The sequence below is a fragment of the Myotis davidii genome, unplaced genomic scaffold (genome assembly GCF_000327345.1).
Source record: "Myotis davidii unplaced genomic scaffold, ASM32734v1 scaffold1271, whole genome shotgun sequence".
Lineage (NCBI taxonomy): Eukaryota > Metazoa > Chordata > Mammalia > Chiroptera > Vespertilionidae > Myotis > Myotis davidii.
In genome coordinates, this window is record NW_006282255.1 from 49,744 (window position 1) to 69,304 (window position 19,561).

The 19,561-nt window shown below is 39.6% G+C and overlaps 2 protein-coding genes across 2 annotated transcripts in view; one reads left to right on the plus strand and one right to left on the minus strand.

Annotated features, from left to right (window-relative positions):
* LOC102763248 (olfactory receptor 7A10-like) overlaps positions 1-19,561 on the minus strand; it is a 27,041-nt gene that overhangs the window by 2,132 nt on the left and 5,348 nt on the right. The gene's annotated exons all lie outside the window — the stretch shown is intronic.
* Positions 12,745-13,698, plus strand: LOC102762100 (olfactory receptor 7A10). Its single transcript, XM_006752790.1, has one exon. It carries the CDS (start codon positions 12,745-12,747, stop codon positions 13,696-13,698), a length of 954 nt encoding a protein of 317 aa, XP_006752853.1.

Genomic DNA, 19,561 nt, shown 5'->3' on the forward strand with positions numbered 1-19,561 from the left:
AGAATGAAGGGACCATAAATAAAGGGCAACTTTTCTGCCAGTTTGGTCTCCATGGGATCACCTTGGGGCCAGATGCATATTCTCTTCCCACTGATGGGTCCACCTCCCCTGGAATCAACATCTCCCCAGGGTATGTAAGTGCTCAGGCAGGACACATGGACAGGATAACATCACGAGCTTCTGAGATGCTGTGAGTCACACTGAGTGTCTGACCCAGAGATTTAGTGATGTCCCTGACCACACCCATCCCAAACAGGAACCTCCCAGAAATTTTCCCTTGACCTCAACTTTGAAAACCAGAGATCAATTCTGAATATGTACTTGATGGGGGTAAACTTTGGCTGTAGAGGTAGGGTGTCTTTTTTACAAGTTCTCCAGATCCAATTATTCAATTTTTTCATCTGGGGTAAATGCATTCACATCTTTAAACTCACACAGGTACATATTTTTTTTCTGGCCAGCAGGGCTATTCAGTGCATTCCTTTACTATGGACGGGAAAGCATACTTTGAATGAAAGAGTACTTTGAATATAAAACCAGTACCTGATAGTGACTTAGAGTCACTGCCAAACATATTTGTAAAGAACTAGATAAAGATTATTTTTGGACCATCAGTGCTCTGTTGCAGCTACTTAACTCTGCCTTGCAGTGTGGAAGCACTTGTAGGCAATACCCACACAGATGGGCTTGGCTATGCTTATTTTCTGTGGATCCTATAACAACTAAGCCCAAATGGGTGGCTTAAAACAACAGGAATTTATTTCATCAGGTTCTTGATGCCAGAAGTCTTTTCTCAGGATGTCAGAGAGGCTGCCCTCCCCAGAGGCTCTGAGGGAGGCTGTGCTCCTTGCCACTTCCTGCTTTTCATGACTCCAAGCATCCCTGGGCTTTGTGGCTGCATCACTCCAATCTCGGGAGACATATGGTCTTCTTTTCTCTGTGCCTCTCCACTGTGTCTCTTATTAGGAGCCTGGTCCTTGGTTTTAGGGTCCAACTGGATAATCCAGGATGATTTCATCTTGAGATCCTTAATTATATCTATAAAGAACTTTTTTTTCAAATAAGGTCACATTTATTTGAAAAATAAAAGCGGAGGCTAGAATGTAGACATATCTTTTACGGGGCTACCATCACCCTACTGATAAAGCCTCTTTACTAAAACAGGCTGTGGGTGGCATTTACTCTTTGGGGAGTCCTTTGCTTACCGCTGATTTATGTGTGTTGATTCAGACATGGGCAATAAGTAAATCAGATACAAAATTGTAAAATTAAAAGAAGAGTTAAATCTGGCCTCTTTTCTGCTAGTGGGAAGGTCCAGGAAATCTATAGCACACAGGCTCTGCACAGTCTCCCCAGACCCTGGCTGATGTACTGTCAGACCTGTTCACCATCCTGACTTTCTTCCCAATATAACTCTCTCTATGCCAGTGTCCATTAAAGTCAACCTGAAATACCTCTAGGAGCCTCAACCAGGAGCTGTCCTTGTTTTTTGCTGATGGTTCCAGTAACCTGGCAATCAATTCTCTTACTGAGGCTTCTTTCAGTTCTATGGAATAGTGTATGGAGTACAGACTACCTGATTTCAATTATGGACAGAAGCAGTCCACCATGAGAGCCACGAGCCTCTAATATTGAGAATTTATTAACTTTATTATCTTAGAATAGATTAATAGAAAAAATTATCCAGAAATACTAGAATCATCTTAAGATATGCAAATGATACTGTATAACAGCACTTCTGAGAAACTGTACATAAGGTATTTTTTAGCTATCATAAAATAGTTTCCTTGATCATCAGCTAATATCAGACCTGACAAGAAAAAATTTGAGGAATGTGCTTGAAGGTCCTACAGAGGACAAATATACCTGCTACTATCATGTATGTCATCACTGTTCTGAAATTTCAAACCAATGCAACCAAAGAGTAAAAGCAATAGTAGGTTCATGTCTTGGGTAAAAGTAAACTAATCACATTTACAGATGATAATATTGGATACCTAAAATGCATTAGAAGGCTATTGCAACTAAGAAGTCATGTTGATCAGTCTTGATTTAAAAAACAAGCATGTATTGCTTGGTTGGTGCTGCTCAATGCTTGAGCATCAACTCATGAACCAGAAGGTCATGGTTGGATCCCTGGTCAAGGCACATGCCTGGGTTGCAGGCTCGAGTATCTGAAGCAAATGCTACTCTCTGGGTCTTTGCACTGACTCTTCCCACAGCCAAGCACACAATTCCCCCAGATAACTTCACGATTCCCACTCTGTCTTCCTCTAGGACTCTGTTGAAATGTCACTTTGCCGGTCTTTCTGAACTCTCAGTTAAATACAACGCCTCCATTCACTCTATTTCATGCCTGCTATTCTTTTTCATAGCATCTGTCACTATCTGACAGAGCAATGTTTTTTCTCCTTGGTAATTTATATTCTTTCTCCATCAATGCATTGTAGAAAACTTTATTTCTAGGCATTCTATACTCTTACCCTAGAAGATAGTCAGTACTCAACATAAATTCCTCAAATGCATAAAAGAATTTTTCATATAGATGGTATATTACATGACCTCTTGGGGGAAAGCTAAGTGTAGGACAAGAATTCCTATCACAGTTGTCACAGCAGATCCCTTAAAGGGGATATGAACATCCAGATACAGAGCAAAGTCATCACTATATAGGCTGCATTACACAGATGTATTTTCTCACACTCTTTGGAGGTTGGTACAACTTCCTTCTAACTGTGATGGAGTATGACAGGTATGTGGCCATCTGCCACCCCCTGCACTACACAGTCATCATGAACCCCCGGCTCTGTGGACTGCTGGTTCTGGTGCCCTGGATCATGAGTGTCCTGAATTCCTTGTTATACAGCTTAATGATATCAAGACTGTCCTTCACTGCAGAATTAGAAATCCCCCACTGTTTCTGTGAAACTAAGCAGAGGATCAAGCTTGCCAGTTCTGACACCGTTCTTAATAACATGGTGATGTATTTTATAACTGTGCTCCTGGGTGCTGGTCCCCTCGCTGGTATCATTTACTCTTACTCTAAGCTAGTGTCCTCCATTTGTGGAAACCCATCCGCTCAGGGGAAGTATAAGGCATTTTCTACCTGTGCTTCTCACCTCTCAGCTGTCTCCTTATTTTATGGTTCAGTCCTAGGAGTACCATAAAGCTCACACTCAAGTGCAGCAGCCTCAGTGTTGTATGCTGTGGTCACACCCATGCTCAACCCCTTCATCTACAGTCTCAGGAACAGGGACATAACGAGGGCCCTGAAAAGATTCTATGGGATGGCAGGTACAAGACAGAATATCAGCCTGAGGTAGAAAAAGTGCTCCAAGACCCAGAAATTGAGATTCTTTCATCAGATTGTAGTTTTCAGACTTGTTCCTTTTATTCTGTCCTTGAATTTCCTTTGTTCGTTTCAACTCTTTTATACAATTTAAGTAACCATTTTATTCAACTTTCTGCTTTGTCTGTTATATAGACAGTTGTTCCCTTAGTCTTTTTTTGTACCTTCACAAAGTGTTTTCCAACCTTGGTCAGAAATATTTGGAAGTTTTCATTTAATTCACTGACAACGTTGATGTCTTTACAATAATTTCTTCTCAAATGACATATATCATTGTAAGTAATTTGTTCTGTGTTCACCATGTGTCCCTCACTCTTTGTACATCGGTACCTTAACTGATTTTCCTGATACTGTAGACTTTATGATCGTTCCCTATAAAGGCTCAGTCTGTTGACAGTGATGGAACAGGATAGAAATGCCTGGGCACTGGCCTGGGTCCTACAACTTGTTCCTCAGACCAGAGCCATTGTTATAACTAGATGGAGCCTTATGGTCCTTATGATTTCAATAACCATCATGGAACTACGAAAATTTTAAGTTTTATTACTCACAGTCCAAATGCCACACAGGAAAGTGTGTGTGTGTGTGTGTGTGTGTGTGTGTGTGTGTGTGTGTGGTGAAAGAGAGAGACAGACTGGCAGACAGACAGATACGAAATGGATTTTGGCTGAAGGACACTGCCTGTATTGGGGTCAAAGACAGGATAGCTAGAGTTTTGTGGGTTCACTTTTTCTTTAAAACAAGAGTGGAATTAGGGCAGGGGAAGGAAAAGCGGAGTCACCCCTGTGGTCAGTTATCTAGGTTACTCAGGGTTTTCTACAAGGGGAATTTTATAATACATTAATCTTGTGTAAAAATCACAAAAATTCTGTGTTTAATTCCAAATAAGCCTTGCTCCCTAGATATATACATTGTTTAATGTGAATTTCCTTTCTTTGCTTGTATTGAAATTGCTTCCAGTTAAAAATAAATTAAATCAAGTATGAAATCTAGATTTAGCACCATGGGTTTTTAACTGGAGTGATGCCATTTTGGGCCTGTGGTTTTCTCTTTAACAATAGTATGGACATTAACAATATGAAACACAGAATATCCATAAACACAGAATATATTCCCATTTATTTGTGCCATTTTCAATGTTTTTAGCAATGTTTTATAGTTTATTTCTAGGTAGTTAATTCTTTTTGATGCAATTAGCAATGAAATTGTTCTCTTAATTTCTCTTCTAACTCTTCATTATAGATGCAAATGATTATAATATATTTATTTTGTATCACTACTGAACCTGTATATTGGTTCTAAGAAATTTTTTAAAATAATTTATTGGAGTATAATAACATAAAATAACAGCAATATTTCTGAATTAAAGGAGTTATGCAAAAATTAAGAGTACACACTGTATAGGTTCATATACATAACTAAAAAAACACACAAAAGCTTTTTTTATTTTGTTTTATTGCTTAAAGTATTACAAAGAGTAGTACATATGTCTCCTTTTTTCCCCCCTTGACCTTCCCCTGGCCTCCCCTACCTCCCAATGCCTTGTGTCCATTGGTTATGCTTATATGCATGCATACAAGTCCTCCAGTTGATCTCTTACCCCCTCTCCAACCCTCCCTGGCCTTCCCACTGTAGTTTGATAGTGTGTTCGATGCTGCTCTCCCTCTGTATCTATTTTTGTTCATCAGTTTATAATGGTCTTTATTATCCATAAATGAGTGAGATCATGTGGTATTTTTCTTTCATTGACTGGCTTATTTCACTTAGCATAATGCTCTCCACTTCCATCCATGCTGTTGCAAATGGTAAGAATTCCTTCTTTTTTACAGCAGCATAGTATTCCATTCCAGTGTTTTCTAATTCATTCATCTGTTGATGGGCATTTAGGCTGTTTCTAAATCTTAGTTATGTTAAATTATGCTGCTATGAACATAGGGATGCATATATCCTTTCTGATTGGTGTTTCTGGTTTCTTGGGATATATTCCTAGAAGTGGGATCACAGGGTCAAATGGGAGTTCTATTTTTAAATTTTTGAGGAAACTCCATATTGTCTTCCATAATGGCTGCACCAGTCTGCATTCCCACCAGCAGTGCACAAGTGTTCTTTTTTCTCCGCATCCTCTCCGGCACTTGTCATTTGTTGATTTGTTGATGATAGCCATTCTGACAGGTGTGAGATGGTACCTCAGTCACTAATCTGATGGGGATCCTTTGTAGGTAACTTTCTGTCTCTCTCTGGCCGCTTTTAAGATTCTTACTTTGTTGTTGATGTTTGCCAATTTAATTATAATGTGCCTTGGTTTTGGTCTTTTGGGGTTCATTTTGTTTGGGACTCTAAGCTTCTTGGATTTGTGTGAGTATTTTCTTCCCTATATCAGGGAAGTTTTTTTGTCATTTCTTCAAGCAGCTTTTCTATTCTTTGCTCAGTTTCCTCTCCTTCTGGCACCCCTATATATGTACTCCATGAGATTTCCATTGCTGCTGGAAAATATTCCTGCAGTCATTGTTGAAGAGGAACATATAGAGGCCTAGGTGCCAGAAGCCTGAAATGAGTCTCATATCAAGATGTGTGCAGGACTGGGCTCCTTCTAGCAGCTCAGGGGAGGATCTTTTTTTTTCCCAATTCCGGTTTGCATTGATGACCACCTGCATTCCTTGACTCCGGGCCCTTCCTCCTTCATCAAAACCAATAGTGTAGCCCAAGCTGGTTTGGCTCAGTGGATAGAGCGTAAGCCTGTGGACTGAAGGGTCCCAGGTTTGATTCCAGTCAAGGTCACATGCTGGCATTGTGGGCACAATTTCTAGTAGGGGGCTTGCAGGAGGCAACCAATCAATGATTCTCTCTCATCATAGTTTTATTTTTCTCATTCTCACTGCCTCTCTGAAATCAATAAAAATATATTTAAAACAAACAAACAAAACCAATAGTGTACATTTTCATCTTGCCTCCGCTTTTGCATCTAGGGGACCATTGTATTTACCTTAGTTCCACTTGGATGATCCGGGCTCATCTTCTATTTTAAAGTCAGTCAATTAGTGCACTCGCTGGTTTGGCTCAGTGGATAAACCATCGGCCAGTGGACTGAATGGTCCCAGTTAGGTTTCGGTGAAGGGTACATATCAGCATGTGCTGGGGAGTGGGAGCACCAGGGGGACATCAATGTGAGGAAAAGGAGACATAATTAATACTTTGAACAATAAAGAATTAAAGAAAAAAAAGAGCAAATGCCCGGGTTGTGAGTTCAATCCCAAGTGGGGGCGTGCAGGAGGCAACAGATCAGTGATTGTCTCTCATCATTGATGTTTCTATCTCTCTCTCCCTCTCCCTTTCTCTCAGAAACCAATAAAAATATGTATTTGAAAAATAAAATAAAGTCAGCCAATTAACAACCCTGTTCCATCTGCTACCCTAATTTTCCCTTGCTATAAAAAAAAAACATATTTAAAATTATTGGGGATTTGAGTGTGGACATCTTTTAGAGGTTGTTATTCTACCTGCTACAAATCATTTTTCAGTATTATTTTGTGCCACTCAAGGGCCCTTATATAAAGAGAACAAATATTTAATCATAGCCTCTAGAATGAGTAAATACACTATTCCATGCAAAGACAATACTTGGATCATAAGACCTAAAACGACCTGCAGCTAATTCTATCACAGAACCACAGCCTTTCTACTCAGAGAGTGGTCCTAGGGCCAGGACCTGCAGCATCACACCAGCAGGGAGCCTGTCGGAAATGCAACCTCTGAAGCCTCCAAACCTGCTGCATCGAATTCTGCATTTGAGCCAGAATCCTGGGAACTTCATGGGAACATAGAAATTGGAAAAGTACTGATCTAAGCTAGGTATTCTCACCTTTTACCATTGACATTTGGGGGAGGGATAATAATTGAAAGGGGTGCTTTTTTGTGAATTGTACCTATTTAGTGATATCCCTTCAGACATGACAGACACCCTCAGGGCAAAATCATTTCTGGTTGAGACCCATTGAGGAAACGTACACTCAAGGACCATCACACACTCAGATATTAACTTTGAGCAGATCACTAAACGCCATCAGCTCCTCCCTAGGGCCTTGATCTCCCTCCCTCTTGAGTTCTGTACTCAAATGTCATTTTGTTTGAAGATCTTGCCTAAATACCCATTAAAAAAAAAACAGAATGCCCTCCTCACATTCTCCTCTAGACCTGCTCTCATTTTCTTCGTATGCTCGCTTACCATTTGTAGTGTCATTTTTATATATTTCTATTATTTGCTTACATATCCTTTCTCCAGATTGAGTTGCAGGCACTTTTGTTCTTCAGCATCCTCTACTCACAGCCCTGACAGTGCTGAAATTCAATTCATATTCCTGAAATACATGAAAAATTTCTCATTCAAAATGTTGACTTTCACAGGCACGGGAACAACAGTCCCTCATATTTGGGCTTTTCCTCTCCATGTACTTGATCACTGTGTTGGGAAACCTGCTCATCATCCTGGCCGTCAGCTCAGACTCCCACCTCCACACCCCCATGTACTTCTTCCTCTCCAACCTGTCCTTGGTAGACATCTGTGTCACCTCCACCACCGTCCCAAAGATGCTGTGGAACATCCAGACAAAGAGCAAAGTCATCACCTATGAAGGCTGCATCACCCAGATGTATTTTTTCTCACTCTGTGCAATGTTGGATGACTTGCTCTTCACTGTGATGGCTTATGATCGCTTTGTGGCCATCTGCCACCCCCTGCTCTACACAGTCATCATGAACCCCTGGCTCTGTGGACTGCTGGTTCTGGTGTCCTGGATCACAAGTGCCCTGCAATCCTTGTTAGAAAGTTTACTGTTGTTGCGACTAACCTTCTGTACTGACTTGGAAATCCCCCACTTTTTCTGTGAACTCAACTGATGGCCCAACTTGCCTGTTCTGACAACTTTCTTAATAACATGGTGATGTATTTTACCTTCTAAATATGACATAATTATTTGTGTTGTGTGTTGCAAGTATTTACCAGCATACCTTCAGATATTCCCCATCATGACATCTAATCAACATCTATTCCTTACTCTGATTATAATTTGGGGTTGGTCACTAAACTTCTTCAAGCCCCACTTCTGCAATGGAGCATTAAGGTTATAATTTTATCACTTCAGAGAAAGAGCCTTTATAAAATTTATATCAAACAATGTATAAAAGGTACTAAACTCAGATTGGATAGCATTAAATTATATAATTATGTCTCATAATTAACAAAAGTCTTATACTGTGGGACTAAATAGCAGCTCTTATCTGCTGATATAAGTATGAAATTTCTCATTGATTTGGAAAATGTGTCATGAAGCCAAGGAGGGCGGTGCCCAAGCTTTACATCAAAGTCACAGAGTCCTCTCCCTTATTGAAGAGAGAAATAGCAGTTTTCTGTAGGTATCATGGCTTGTGCCTCATGACAGGTCAGTACTTTGAAAATCTAAGGTTCCTAGTCAAGCCAGTTTCCTCAGTCTTGGACTTTTGAGAAAATTTAATTCAAAGTTGGGAAAGGTGCTGGGAGATGAGACGTCAAGAGGATCATGGAGAAGGACTAACAAAAACAGGATTCACTTAACTTCTAACCTGGTCCCTTGGGAACAAAGAATTAGCAGGACAGCAGACTCCCAACATGTGCAACGTTAGGCTGGAACAGAACGTATTTGTTTCTTTTGGAGTCTTAAGTCTGACTCTGAGACTAATGCTTGACCCCTTCCTGCTCTTTTGTCTGAGAACAGAGCTTCAGTCTCCCACATTAACCATCCAGGGAGCAATTCAGACTTCTACAAGGAGCCCTTCCTTTCAGAGACCCCCAACCAGGTGAGTCTGAGAGTGCAGCAGATGCTGTGGGAAGATTCAAGGAGTGCAGCCCAGAATTTCCCCCTGAGGTAACCTGAGAGCCTAACCAGGCCAGCTCAGAGCTGAGAGACTACCATATCTGTGTGCTAGGTGGGCGAATACATAGTTAACACATTTAGTATGCTAAATTATTTTTCTCCTAAAAACATTGCTGTTTGGCATAGAAGTCCTTTATATATGTATAGATGGAGTTAGGGGAATGGATGAAAATATATTAATTTTGTGTGGTCAATTCTATCAGTCTGTCATATTGTGTCTTCACCTATTACTTTTAAACATAAACAGTTCTACATTTTTCACCTTGGCAAAAACATTCTTTTGCATTCAATTAATGATCCATTCTATTCATTTTCTAAGCATAACCTATTGATGTTTATATAGGTAGAAATTATAACTGTAGATACTGCTTTCTTCACTGCCTTTTAAAAGGATATTTTTGTATTTTTTTTCCACATCCTTTCCCATATATCTGGGATTGGAGACCCATACTGATGTAATTAAAGTTTTGTGGGGTTTATGTTTGTTTGTTTGTTTTTCTTTTGAAATTATTTTATAATTTTATTCAATGTTATTAATGCCATTATTTGAATACACAATATTTAACTATGTTTATTTTCCTTGCCATTTTTATATTATGAATATTCCATACCTTAACTTTTTTTCTATATACAAGCACACATTTATAAAACTACATAAATGAACAAAATCAGTGAGCTCCGTGCTCATTTGACCTCACATTATACAAAGAAGGCCCTGTGCAATGAAATAAGTGTGCTATGATATCACATTTTCCGGGATAAATATGTGAAGAAAAGGGATCAATTGTTGTGGCATAAGCAGGATTTTATACAAATTGTTTGGGGATGATTTGTAGGTTGACAAGGGACAGAACCAGGACTAGTGCCCACCCATCAGTTGTGTCACACAAGAAATCAAAATTCAAAACCAAAAATAGCAAAAGAAAGATGCTATTGAGCCATATAAACCCCAGAGAGATCTAAACATGGAATAGGTGCAGGAATCACAATTAGATCAGAGGCTTGGGAGGATGCTCTGATGAGGCCAGTGGAGCAGTGAAGGTCCAGTCTATGTGTGGTCCGTTGAGTCAGAGGTAACTTAAGCACCCACGCTGGCTCCCTGTTCTCTCTATATTTGGCCCTCTGTTGGGCTCTTCACTCTTACTACTTTTCCTTCATTAACAGGAAATGGCCTTTTAAGCAGGTCTTACATTTCTTGAGTTGAATTCCAGATCTGTTTTACTGTGTCTCAAAATAAAACATGCCTTTTACATTGTGATCCAGCATTTTTGCATGCACACACACACATGAGAGAACAAAGGGAACCATGAAATGATTATGTATGAACCCCCACTGTGTATGACACACTCTAATACTTTCTGTTGTGCCTCCTTGATTTCATTCTATTTCATTTCTACAACTGCAATCTGATACCCTAAAGGCTCCTGATCTCAGAACATTGAGAGCACTCTTCAAGCATGTCCTCCACACCTAAATTCATAGAATCCTGTCATAGAATACATGTTTATCAGCCACACTAAACTAAATCTGGAGGGAGAGTAGGTGTTTGTATAACATGCTATATGCCTCAGGTACTCACAGTCTAGCAAGGAACAAAGACATGGGATTAAACAAAAATCTCACCATGGATGCCCTAACACTTAGATTAAGAGAATGAGAAAGTGGCCTTTTCCTGTGCTAATGTTAAAAAAAGAAACGGTTCAAGAAGGAGAAGCTCCAGTTTCTCTGAAAGAGGAGTTGGGCTTTGAAGGATGGAGAGGGGGGTGAAAATTTTCAAAAACACCAGTGGGGAGACCCCAAGCAGAGGAAAGCAAGCCCATCATAAAGGCTCTGAGCCCTGCAGCTGTGGTGTCAGGTGAAGCTGGACTCAAGTTCAATGTGTAGGAGACCTGTGTGAGGGAGGCCAGGGCTCTGTGAGAGTGGAACTGGCCAAAAGTTCACAGACACTTGAGCCTCGTGTTTGAAGCTATGGAATTTTGGCCACTATCTCCAGTGAGGTATCACTAAGGGAGGAATTTAAATCAGAGAGTTTAATGATGAGCTTTAAAGTTCTCTCTGGGTCAAAGTGAATATTTGGCTAAAGGGGTGTCTGCCTATTAGATGGGAGAGGTGACAGGGAACTGAAATACGTCTGTGGAATTGGAGACCAAGATGTTGGGAAGCAATAAGGACATTTGAGAGGTAGAAGAAAATAATCATCCTCATCCCATCATAGTGGTAACCATTCATTTACCAACAAGAGGAGGTACATAAGCTCTCTACATATAGTATATTGATTATCTGTCCACCGTCATAGGCTGATGGATACTGCAATCTTCACCATCAGGTGAGGATATTAATAATCATTAAGCTGTAGCTGTAACCAGTTTGGCTCTGTGGATAGAACATGGACCCAGGACTGAAGGGTCAAGAACACTTTCTGGGGTGCAGGCTCAATCCCCAGTAAGGAGTGCGTGGAAGGCAGCTGATCAATGATCTTCTCTCACCTGTGATGTTATTATCTCTATCTCCTTCTCCCTTCCTCTCTGAAATCAATAAAAATACATATTTTAGAAAAAAACAAAGAGAGAATCTTAAAAGCAGGAAGAGAAAAGCAGTTAGTTACATACAAGGGAGCACACATACAACTCTCAGCTGATTTCTCAACATAAACCATGATGGTCAAAAGGGAGTGGTAAGAAATATTCAGTGATGAATATCAAGGACCTACGACCAAGTATACTCTCTACCCAGCCAAGCCACCATTGAGAATTGAAGGTCAAATAAAGAGCTTCACATACAACATAAAGCTAAAGGAGTTCATCACCACCAACACAGTATTATAGGAAATATTGAAGGGTATTCTAAAGAAGAAGAGGAGGAGGAGGAAGGAAGGAAAAGAAGAATGTGGAGGGGGGGGAGGAAGAAGGAGAAAAGAGGGGGAGGAAAAAAAGGAGAAGAAAAAGATAGAAAATATGAAGAATAGAATGGCAATAAAAACATATCTAGCAGTAATTGAAACTAAAAAACAAGGTAAATGAACAAGGAATTTAATGAAAACAAACTGATGAATAAAAAAGAACCAGAGGCATGGAACAGACTGATGAATCTCAGAGGGAAGGGGGAGAATAGGGAAGAGATTAACCAAAGAACTTATATGCATATATGCATTACCTATGGACACACAACAAGATGGTGAAGGCCTGCAGTGGGATGGGAACTGGGTAAAAGGGGTAATGGAGTTGAATCTGTAATACTCTCAATAATAAAGATTTTTAAACAACAAATCAAAAAAAAACCTTGGGGAAAAGGTCTGAGGAGGACAGAAATTCTTAATCAGAGATGTCATGGGTTGGGGTGTGTGTCTTAAAGGGGATGATATGTTCAAAAAAAAGATACCGATTACTTTCCTGCAAAATATAATTGTAGCATTTAAATTGTGTTAGTAATGCCCAATTGTTTAAAAATTGATGATGCTATTTTTTCTTTCCTACAAGTCACCTACACCACATGGGACGAGGCAATGATACCCCAATTATAGAATTTCTTCTTTTGGGATTTTCAGAGGAACCAGCACTGCAACACCTCATATTTGGGCTTTTCCTCTCCATGTACCTGATGACTGTGTTGGGAAACCTGCTCATCATTGTTGCTGTCAGTTCAGACTCCAACCTCCACACACCCATGTACTTCTTCCTCTCCAACCTGTCCTTGGTAGACATCTGTTTCACCTCCACCACGGTCCCAAAGATGCTGGTGAACATCCTGACACAGAGCAAAGTCATAACCTATGCAGGCTGCATCACACAGATGTATTTTTTCTTACTCTTTGCAGGACTGGATGACTTCCTGCTAGCCGTGATGGCCTATGACAGGTATGTGGCCATCTGCCAACCCCTTTACTACACAGTCATCATGAACCCCAGACTCTGTGGACTGCTGCTTCTGGTGTCCTGGATCATGAATGCCCTGAATTCCCTCTTACAAAGTGTAATGGTATTGCAGCTGTCCTTCTGTACAGACTTCGAAATCACCCATTATTTTTGTGATATCAAACTGGTTGTCCAACTTGCCTGTAGCAAAACCTTTCTTAATAACATGGTGATGAATTTTGGAGTTGTGCTACTGGGTGCTGGTCCCCTCACTGGTATCCTTTACTCTTACTCTAAGATAATAACCTCCATTTGTCGAATCCCATCAGTGCAGGGGAAGTATAAGGCATTTTCTACCTGTGTGTCTCACCTCTCAGTTGTCTCCTTATTTTATGGTACAGTCCTAGGAGTGTATCTCAGCTCTGCTGCTACCCACAGCTCATACTCAAGTGCAGCAGCCTCAGTGATGTACGCTGTGGTCACACCCATGCTGAACCCCTTCATCTACAGTCTCAGGAACAAAGACATAAAGAGGGCTCTGAAAAGAATCTACGGGATGGCAGGTACAAAAGGGACAATCATTCTGAGGTAGAAAAAGTCCTCCAAGACTCAAAACCAGAAATTGAGATTCTTTCATCAGATGGTAGTTTTCAGACTTGTTCCTTGTATGTTGTCCTTGAATTTTCTTTGTTTGTTTCAACTCTTCTATACAATTTAAGTAACCATTTTATTAAGCTTTCTGCTTTGCCTGTTATATAGACAGTTGTTCCCTTTGTCGATTTAATACCTTCACAAAGTTTTTTCCAACATTGTTCAGAAATATTTGGAAGTTGTCATTTAATTCATGGGTAACATTGATGTCTTTATAATAATGTCTTCTCAAATGATTTACATCATTGTACATAATTTGCTCTGTGTTCACCATGTGTCCCTCATTCTTTGTTCATCAGTACCTTAACTGATCTTCCTGATACTGTAGACTTTATGATTTTTCCGTATAAGTCTCAGTCTATTGATAGTGATGGAATAGGATAGGAATGCCTGGGCACTGGCCTGGGTCCTACAACTTGTTCCTCAGACCAGAGTCAATGTTGTGACTACATGGATCCTTATGGTCCTTATGATTTCAACAGTCATCATGGAAATATGAACATGTAAGTCTTATTATTCACAGGTCCAGCATGCCCAAATGCCACAGCAGAGAGTTGGAACTAGGGCAGGAGAAGGAAAAGCATGGTCACCCAAATGGTCAGTTTTCTAGGTTAGTCAGGTTTTTCTTCAAGAGGAATTTTATAATATGTTAATCTTGTGTAAAAAATCACAAAAATTCTGTGTTTAATTCAAAATAAACTTTGTTTCAAGATATATCCATTGTTTAATGTGAATTTCCTTCCTTTGCTTGTATTGATATTGCTTCTAATTAAAAATAAAATTGCATATATTTCAAGTTCCAAATCAAATTAAAAATAAAAGGGGAAGCCCTAACCGGATTGGCTCAGTGGATAGAGAGCATCAGCCTGTGGACTGAAGGGTCTCAGGTTCGATTCCGGTCAAGGGCATGTACCTTGCTTGCGGGCACATCCCTAGTGGGGAGTGTGCAGGAGGCAGCTGATCAATGTTTCTCTCTTATCGATGTTTCTAACTCTCTGTCCCTCTCCCTTCCTCTCTGTAAAATATCAATAAAATATATTTAAAAAAAATAAAAGGGAAACTTCGTGGGTGACAGCAACATGAGTGCTTATGTAGTAGCAGTGTCATATATTTGTCAAAATGATTATCTGAAATGGATGTCTTTGAAAAAAAGCTTAGTCAGGTACTTGTGCTACAAACATTCTACTGTATTTCAAACATAATTTTCAGGTTTTATTGTCTTATTTAGCTGCGGGTCCAATTGTGGCAATTATAATAAGGACCATAAGGGTCTATCTAGTCACATAGGGATTGGTCTCAGAAAAAAGTAGTAAGACCCAAACCAGTGCCCAGGCATTCCTACCCTATTGCATCATTATCAATAGACTGAGACTTATAGGGAACAATCATAACTACCATAGTTACTGGCAAAACTTGATTACCAAATATCTATCTCCCAGTGGAATCTACTTGGATGCATACATGAGAGGTTCAGAGACAGAAAGAGACGGTGAGGTGCCGTTTATATGACATTCTGAGCCAAAGATGAGGGAAAGCACCTGGAGCTACAGAAGGGAGGAAGGACATTGTATGACAATAAGAAGAAAACATGCTCAGTAATTAGAAATTTGCCCTGCCCTCCATATAGGTCACAAAATGTAATCTCTGATGATAACTCTTATTATTGGCAAGACTCAAAATTTAAATTCTTTAAGGGAGAGGTAAAAGTTCCTATCTGGCAACTAAAGGGGAGCTCAGACGGGTGTACAAAATAGAAGGTTTTTATAGGAAAGAGGGAGGGACAAAGGAGCTATAAAAACAGGGGGGGGAAAAGATTATTTGGGGGCCATGACATCTTTTATTTGGGGGAAGAGGAGAGGAAGGATTTCTATCATACAGATTCCCTCTTCTTTCTGTGGGCATGGGGAGGGCCCACGTGACAGATTACCCTACCGATGCTTGACCACAAAATTCAAGTCTCATTGATTAAAATTAAGCTTCTAGGAGAGGTTGAAACTTCCATTAAATCCAGTATGAAATCTAGATTTAGCATCATGGGTTTTTAGCTGGAGTGATCCCATTTTGGGCCTGTGGTTTTCTCTTTAACAATAGTATTGACATTAACAATATTAAACGCAGAATATCCATAAACACAGAATATCTTCCCATTTATTTTTGCCTTTTCCAATATTTTTTAGCAATGATTTTACTTTATTTCTAGGTATTTAATTCTTTTTTATGCAATTAGAAATGGAATTGTTCTCTTAATTTCTCTTTCAACTGTTTATTTAGATGCAAATGATTATTATATATTTATTTTGTATCATTATTGAACCTGTTTATTGTTTCAAAGAAATTTTTTAATAATTTATTGGAGTATAATAACATAAAATAAACTGAACGTAGTTATCAGAAATATTTCTGAATTAAAGGAGTTATGCTAAAATTAAGAAAACATACTGCCAAAGTTCATATACATAACTCAAAAAAAACACAAAAGCTTTAATATTTTTGTTATGTAATTGTAAAAAATGTAATTAGCCTGATCCTCTGTTTCATTATTTCTGCTGTGATGTGGAATAATAAAGCTAATTCCAGCAGGTGTTGGTAGAAATAAATAAAATGTTTTTTAAACATGGAGTATATCTAATAACTCTTCCATAGGTAAGAAGTGTATGTACTAGTACATGTATGTAAATTTGTACATGATTTTCTTTCAAATAAACACAACGCACAAAGATATAACACAGACACACTAATATTCTCACGTTTAATGTTGAAAGAAAATTTTAAAGAAATTTGGTGACAACAGCAATTAAAGAATGAATGATTCAATTAATATGAAACTACGATAATTTAGAAATTTAGATACAATGATGTAATGTAGAAGGATGACCTAAATTTTAGTAACAAATTACATTTCCTATATTAATGCACAAAGAACTCAAAGTCAGAACCACATTACTTCTGTAACTGAAGAGTTTGTCCACCAGGTGCCAGGTGAGTCACACACAGTGAACATGAGGTTTGTAGTGGAGAGGTTAGACACTTTATTACTAGCACTGGGCAAGGAGAATGGGAAAGGTAGTGCTCAAAACTTGAACTCCTGGTTCCACTTGCAGTTGGTTTTAATGGGTGAAATTGGGGCAATGGGTCTTCAATGGGTGCTCAGCTCATGGGTATATTCTGATTGGTTGGAGCAGGTGTTACAGTGAGCTCTTTTAGGAGTTGTGATCATCAGTCATCCAATGTCAGCTAGCCTGGGGTTTATGTGACTGTGGTCCATGAGAGTCAGTGGTTTTCTATCTGATTGAACATTTTAGTTCTTTTTTTTTAATATATTTTATTGATTTTTTACAGAGAGGAAGGGAGAGAGATAGAGAGTTAGAAACATCGATCAGCTGCCTCCTGCACATCCCCCACTGGGGAACTGCCCACAACCAAGGTACATGCCCCCGACCGGAATCAAACCCGGGACCTCTCAGTCCGCAGGCCGACGCTCTATCCACCGAGCCAAATCGGTTTCGGCAAACATTTTAGTTCTTATAAAACCAACTGAAGGTATATGTCACTATATTATCACGGATTCCAGATGGGGGACTAGTGCCACAAGACCCTGATTAATGTCTGAAAAAGTTACTTTGGTGAATATAAGGAAAAGGTACTCAGGTCTGTTTTCTTGCAAGTGAGACATTGGCGGGTAGAGGGTTTGGTTGAGAAGGGATTCTGCCTTGGTATCAATTTTATGAAATCGGGAATTCCTATATCTGTTAATGGAGCAGAATCACCAAATTGACTTTAGATTTTTTTTTCTACAACTTAATGTAAAATTTCAACACAAATTTCTTTATCAAAGAAAGCTAATAAAATAGATTAACAATGATGGGGGATTAATTGCATCAATGACCCCTATCAATGGACTCCTTGTATTCTCTCACTTTCCAATATGACTTTCACCCCATCACAGATTGAGTCTGTTTGCCCACCACTTGAATCTTATGGGTTTCGTTGACCAGAATAATGTGGTAGAAGGGATGTTGTGCTAATTCTGAGCCTTGCACACATCTGTCTCTTGGAATACAGCCATGGCTGTGTAAACAAGCCCAGACCATCCGGAATAAGCCTCCAGCCCCAGTGTTCCAGCTGAAGACATTAGACAAGCCTACCACCAGTCAACCCAAAACTTGTGTGAGAGACTCATTCTAGGTCAGCAGAGCCACTGCTCTGACCAGAAGCAGAAGAGAGACCAGATCTACCCAGTGACCCCTACTTATACACTTTAAGTTATGGAGTACTCAGGCAATTTGATACATGAGAACACTAACTGACACAATAATTTTATTAAGTAAAATTGAGAAAATTGAGGAACTAGAAGGTTAAGCAAATTGCCCAAGGTCACACAGCTAGTAAGTGCTGAAACTAGGGCACAAACCCAGGCTTCTTAGCTGCAAAGCCTGCTCTCCTAATCGGTATTCTATCTTCCTCTGCTAAAGCAGCGTATGAACAAGTGTTCTTGAGAGCTTGTTTGGAGGCTCTAGCAGGGGAGCACAGCTACTCCTATACCCGTGACCGAAGACTAGTCCTCTCCTCGGGGAGGAAGGTCGTCCTCTTCGACCAAGCACGTAGCTTCGGGAGGGACGCACATGGATCAGTGAGGGAGGAGGGGGACACCCACCTAGTCAGCCAGATCAGTCAAATCAACCCTGGCGATCAATGGGGTGACAGATGTCGCAGCCAGATTGCCCTCACATCCAACAAGTGTTCTTATTTCTAAGATATCGTTCATCCAATTATGCAACCACATTCAGAGGCAAATTCCAACCTGGGGCAACTGATTGGCTCCTACTATGGCCACCTTGACCAGCTATGAGACCAGCAAGATCTCAACCTGGCTGGATGTGAGGCACTTTATATGTACAAGTCAGCAGGATTTAGAAATAGAATTCCACTGTCTTACACCTGAGGGCTGAAGAGTCATTTTTTCATAAAAATAGAACAAACCTAAAATTCGTGTGGACCTGCATAAGATCCTGACTAATCAAAGCAATTCTGAGAAAGCAAAACAAAGTTGGAGGCAACCTATTCCCTGATTTCAAGCTATATCTAAAGCTAACGCAGTGGTTCTCAACCTTCCTAATGCCGCGACCCTTTAATACAGTTCCTCATGTTGTGGTGACCCCCAACCATAAAATTATAACTGTAATTTTGCTACTTCATAACTGTAATTTTGCTACTGTTATGGATCATAATGTAAGTATCTGATCTGCAGGATATATTTTCATTGTTACAAATTGAACATAATTAAAGCATAGTGATTAATCAGAAAAACAATATGTAATTATATATGTGTTTTCTAATGGTCTTAGGCAACCCCTGTGAAAGGGTCATTCGACCCCCAAAGGGGTCGCATCCCACAGGTTGAGAACCGCTGAGCTAACGTAATGAAAGCAGTATGGAACTGGCATAAAAACAGACACATAGGTCAATGGAGCAAAAGAGAGACAGAAATAAACCCACATATATATGGTCAATTAAAACAGAACTACTGCATGATCCAGTAATTTTACTTCTGGATATATATCTAAAAGAAAACAGGATCTTGAAGAGAAATCTGCACTCCCATGTTCATTACAGCATTATTCACAATAACAAAGATATAAAAATAACCTAAGTGTCCATTTTTGGATGAATGGGTCAAGAAGACGTGGTGTATGTGTACACTGGAATGTTATTGAACCATGAAAAAGAAGGAAATCTTGCCACTTGCAACAATACATGGACCTTGAGGGGATTATGCTAGATGAAATAAATCAAAGAAAGGAAAA